Source organism: Homarus americanus, unplaced genomic scaffold, assembly GCF_018991925.1.
Source record: "Homarus americanus isolate GMGI-L3 unplaced genomic scaffold, GMGI_Hamer_2.0 scaffold14730, whole genome shotgun sequence".
NCBI lineage: Eukaryota > Metazoa > Arthropoda > Malacostraca > Decapoda > Nephropidae > Homarus > Homarus americanus.
The window spans coordinates 390369-395652 of record NW_024741462.1 but is presented as its reverse complement, the minus strand read 5'-3'; the positions used below and the strand labels follow the sequence as shown (position 1 = coordinate 395652).

Here is a 5284-nt window from a genome sequence, read left to right as displayed (position 1 = left end):
CACCACCCTTCCCAGTGGCAGCGGCACCCCAAGGGTTTTCTCGGGGGCGGCAGTGACCTCAGGGGCCCTCCCATGGGTGTCGGCAACCCCAAAGGCCCTAGGAGGCGGTGGCGACCCTAGGGGCCCTCCTAGGAGTTGGCGTCACCCTGGTGGCCCCTAAGGGTTTGGAAACCCCAGATGCTGTCCCAGGGGCGTTGGAGAACCAAGGACCCTTCCCAGTGGCAGCACCCCCCAGGGTTCTTTTCTCAAGGGACAGCAGACCCCCAGGGGCCCTCGCTAGTGAGCAGCAGCACCCCATGGAGTCCCTCTCAGGGCGTCGGCAAATCATGGAGCCCCTTGCAGAGGCGGCAGTCACCACAGGGATTCTCCCAGAGGCACCGGTGACCCCCAGGGCCATACTAGCGCACCCCCAGAAGCCCTATAGCTTCCTTTGTTCATGTTGTTGTACATATTACATACGTGTCCAGCAATCCCTTTACTTAACTGTGATTGTGACTAAAATGTACCACCAAAATTACAGCCAATAGGAGGAACAGAGCAGCCAGTCAAAGCAACACTCCCAACTTTTTGTTTAAATGTTATATATTTATTCTCCTTTAAATGAATGCAAAACAAATGCCCCAAACAGACTACAATGGCAGCAGTTCCCTGGAGCCCTCCCATTTGTCCTATTAGCGTACGGCGCCCCAGGGCCCATCCGAAAATCTTCGGCGACTCCAGGGACCCTCCTAGGACACGTCGTGACCTCAGGGGCTCTCCCGGGGGTGTCACTGACTCAAAGGCCCTCCCAAAGGCGGTGAGGACACAGAGGCCCTCCTAGGAGTTGGCGTCACCCTTAGGGGCCCCACCAAGGGCTTTTTGGAAACCCCAGATGCTGTCCCAGGGGCGTTAGAGAACCAAGGACCCCTTCCCAGTAGCATCGGCAACCCCAGGTTCTTCTCTCGGGGGCGGCAGTCCCCCAGAGGCCCCCTCGCCAGGAGCAGCAGCAGCCCACGGGTCCTCCCCAGGGCGTCGGCTAACCATATGGGGCCTTTGCAAGAGCCGGCAGTCACCCCAGGACTCCCAGAGGCACCGGTGCCCCAGGGGCCGCAATGTACTAGGGCGCGCCTCCCGGAAGCCCTATAGCTTGCTTGGTCATGCTGTTGTACATTACATACGTCCAGCAATCCCTTACTTAACTGTGATTGGTGGACTAAAATGTAAATCCACCAAATTACAGCCAATAGGAGAACAGAACAGCCAGTCAGCACAACACCCCAACTTATGTTTTCCTGTTAGATACTTTTTATTCTCCTTTACACTTTTCATTGTGCGATTATGGCTAGGAACCACGATGGTCGGTGTATTTATTTAACGTCATATCTCCCATTGTTCTGGGCCACGCAAAAACAAATGTCCTGGAAGCGGCCTACAAGGGCAGCACTCCTGAGCCTCCCCATTTGTCCTACCAGGTACACGCTCCCATATCCCAAAATCTTCGGCGACCCAGGACCCTCCTAGACACGTGCTGGTGACCAGCTCCCCAGGGTGCCGGCGACCCCAAAGGCCTCCCAAAGGCGGTGAGGGACAATAGAGGCCCTCGTAGAGTTGGAGTGTCACCTCTTTGGGGCCCCTAAGGGTTTTGAAACTCCAGCTGCTGTCCCAGACATTAGAGAACCAAGGACCCTCCCAGTGGCAGTGGCACCTAGGTTCTTCTCTCGGGGACTGCAGTGCACCCAGAGGCCCTCGCCAGGGAGCAGCAGCACCCCATAGGGGCCTCTCAGGGCGTCGGTGATCCCTGGGCCTCTTGGGTAGGCGGCAGTCAGCCCAGGAGCCTCCCCAGAGGCACCGGTGCCCCTCAGGGGCCGTACTAGGGCGCGCCCTCCCAGAAGCCCTATAGCTTGCTAGGTCATATTGTTGTACATATCACGACGTCCAGCAATCCCTTACTTAACTGTGATTTGTGGACTAAAATGTAAATCCACCAAATTACAGCCAATAGGAGAACAGAAACAGTCAGTCAGCACAACACCCCAACTTATGCTTTCCCTGTTAGATATTTATTCTCTGGCTAATTTAATGGTGATATTAAACTGATATACGATGGGCGGTGTATTTATTTAACGTCATATCTCCCATTGTTCTAAAAATTTAAAAACAAATGCCTTGAGAGGCCTAAGGCAGCAGCACCCCTGGAGCCCTCCCATTTGGCCCTCCAGGTACGTAAGGCCCCAGGGCCCCCTCACAAAATCTTCCGCGAGTCCAGGGACCCTCCTAGACACGTCGGTGACCTCAGGGAGCCTCCCAGGGAGTCCACCCCAAAGGCCTCCCAGAGGCGGTGGCGATCCTAGGCGGCCCTCCTAGGTGCTGGTGTCACCCCAGGGCCCTGTTAAGGCTCTTTTTGGAAACCCTGCATGCTGTCCTAGGGCAAGCTAGACAACCAAAATACCCTTCCCAGTGGAACAGCACCCCTGAGAGGGTTCTTTCTCGGGGTGGCAGTGCCCCCAGGTGCTCCTTGCCAGGAGCAGTAGCACCCCATGGGGTCCTCTTTAGGGCAGCCGGATAACCATGGGGCCCTTCTTGCAGAAGCGGCAGTCACACAACGGATTCTCCCAGAAGCAGCGGTACCCCCCTAGGCCGTAATACTAGAGGCGCTGCCTCCCAGAAGCCCTATAGCTTGCTTGGTCATGTTGTTGTACATATTACATACTTCCAGCAATCCTTACTTAACTGGGCCGTGATTGATGGACTAAAATGTAAATCCACCAAATTACAGCCAATAGCAGAACAGAGCAGTCAGTCAGCACAACACCCCAACTTAGTGTTTCCCCTGTTAGATATTTATTATCCAAATGAATGCAAAAACAAATGCCCCAACGGACTACATATGGGCAGCACCCCTGGAGACCTCCCATTTGTCCTACCAAGTAACAAGGCCCCAGGCCATTCCAAAATCTTCGGTGACCTGTGACCCTCCTAGACACGTCGGTGACCTCATGGGGCCTCCCAGGGGTGTCAGCGACTCCAAAGACCCTCCCAGAAACGGTGGCGATCCTAGAGGCCCTCCTAGGAGTTGGCGTCACCCTTTAGGGCCCTACTAAGGGTTTTGGAAACCTCAGACGCTGTCCCAGGGGCGTTAGAGAACCAAGGACCCTTCCTGGGCAACGGCAACCCCAGGGTTCTTCTCGGGAGGCAGTGCCCCCAGAGTCCCTCGCCAGGAGCAGCAGGTCCCCATGGAGTCCTCTGAGGGGCGTCGGGCAACCATGGGGCCCTTGCAGAGGCGTATCTCACCCCTGTGGGATTCTCCCAGAGGGGCACCGGTGCCTGAGGTCACACTAGGGGCGCTGCCCTCCCAGAAGCCCTCATAGCTTGCTTGTTAATGGTAAGGTACATATTACATACGCCCAGCAACTCATTTAACTGTGATTGGTGGACTAAAATAAATCCACCAAATTACAGCCAATAGGAGAACAACAAAACAGTCAGTCTTCACAACACCCCAACTATGTTTTCCTGTTAGATATTTTTCTCCTCTACACTTTTAATGGTGATAAGGAAACCGGTTATACCATGGGCGGTGTATTTATTTAACGTCATATCTCCCATTGTTCTAAAAATGTAAAAACAAAATGCCCTCGAGAGGCCTACAAGGGCAGCACTCCCCTGATCCTCCCATTTGTCCTACCAGGTACGGCGCCTCAGGAGCCATCCTGTAAATCTTCCGCGACACCAGGGACCTCCTAGACACGTTGGTGACCCCAGGGGCCTCCCAGGGTGTCCAAGCACCCCAAAGGCCCTCCCCAGAGGCGATGACCTAACTTACAGGCCCTCCTAGGAGTTGGCCACCCCTTGGGGCCCTGCTAAGGGTTTTGAAACTCCAGTTGCTGTCCCAGGCGTTAGAGAACCAAGGACCCTTTCCCAGTGGCAGTGCACCCCAGGGTTGTGCTCGGGGTGGCACCTCGACCCCAGAGGCCCAAGACAGGAGCAGCAGCAGCCCATGGGGTCCCCCAGGGCGTCGGCTATCCCTGGGGCCCTGCAGAGGTGGCAGTCACCCCAGCGATTCTCCCAGAGGCACCGTGCTGCCCCCTAGGCCGCATCAGGGCGCCTGAGAAGCCCTATAGCTTGCTTGGTCATACAGCCACATAATGGCCCAGCAATCCCTTTACTTATCTGTGATTGGTGGATTAAAATGTATATTCACCAAATTACGCCAATAGGAGAACAGAACAGTCAGTCAGCACAACACACCCCAACTTATGTTTTCCTGTTAGATATTTTTCTCCTTACACTTTTCATGGCGCTGATTATACTGAAATACGATGGGTGGTGTATTTATTTAACCTCATATCTCCCATTGTTCTAAATAATGCAAAACAAATGCCCCGAGCTGCCTGCTACAAGGGCAGGACCCCTGGAGCCTCCCATTTGTCCTACCAGGTGTATTATCGCCCCAGGGTCCATCCCAAAATATTCGGCTTACCTAGGACCCTCCTAGACACAAGCAGGACCTAAGGGGCCTCCCAGGGGTGTATGACCCCCAAAGGCCCTCCCAGAGGCGGGCAGGACCCTAGAGTGCCCTCCTAGAGTTGGCGTCACCCTTGGGGCCCTGCTAAGGGTTTGTGAACCCAGCTGCTGTCCCAGGCATTAGAGAACCAAGGACTCCTTCCCAGTGGCAGTGGCACCCCCCAGGGTTCTTCCTCGGGGGCGGCACACCCCAGAGGCCCTCGCCAGGAGCAGCAGCACCCCATAGGTCCCTCAGGGCGTCGGTGATCCCTGGGGCCTCTTGCAGATGCAGTCAGCCCAGGATTCTCCCCAGAGTCACCGTGCCCCCAGGGGCCACTAGGGCGCCAGCCCCAGAGTTTTCCTATAGCTTGCTTCTTCTGGTCATGTTGTTCTCCATATTACATAATGCCCAGCAATCCCTTACTTAACTGTGATTGGTGGACTAAAACGTAAATCCACCAATTACAGCCAATAGGAGAACAGAACAGTCAGTCAGCACACAACACCCCAACTTATGTTTTCCTATTAGATATTTTTCTCCTCTACACTTTTAATGGTGATATGTCCGATATACGATGGGCGGGGTATTTATTTAACGTCATATCTCTCATTGTTCTAAAATGTAAAACAATGCCTCGAGGCCTTGCCATGGGCTGGACTCCTGAGCCCTCCCATTTGTCCTACCAGGTACATCGCTCCCAGGGTCCATCCTTCCCAAAATATCAAGTGACTCCAGGGACCCTCCTAGACACGTTGGTGACCTAAGGGGCCTCCCAGGGGTGAAGTGACCCCAAAGGCCCTC

At 54.8% G+C, this 5284-nt stretch overlaps 1 protein-coding gene across 1 annotated transcript; it reads left to right on the top strand.

The window, feature by feature from the left end:
* Nucleotides 1–634: 634 nt before the first annotated feature.
* LOC121875909 (basic salivary proline-rich protein 1-like) lies at nt 635–2330 on the top strand. Its single transcript, XM_042380652.1, has 5 exons — nt 635–740; nt 794–1093; nt 1452–1559; nt 1711–1846; nt 2153–2330. Exons 1-5 carry the CDS (start codon nt 635–637, stop codon nt 2328–2330), a joined length of 828 nt encoding a protein of 275 aa, XP_042236586.1.
* The last annotated feature ends 2954 nt before the right edge of the window (nt 2331–5284 follow it).

What these genes read in the sequence shown, in the direction of transcription:
- LOC121875909 (XM_042380652.1), top strand. Translation starts at nt 635, where the DNA reads ATGGCAGCAGTTCCCTGGAGCCCTCCCATTTGTCCTATTAGCGTACGG. An exon ending in GGACCCTCCTAGGACACGTC is followed by an intron (nt 741 to 793) that starts GTGACCTCAGGG and finishes GCCCTCCCAAAG; the next exon opens with GCGGTGAGGACACAGAGGCC. An exon ending in GGTGCCCCAGGGGCCGCAAT is followed by an intron (nt 1,094 to 1,451) that starts GTACTAGGGCGC and finishes TTGTCCTACCAG; the next exon opens with GTACACGCTCCCATATCCCA.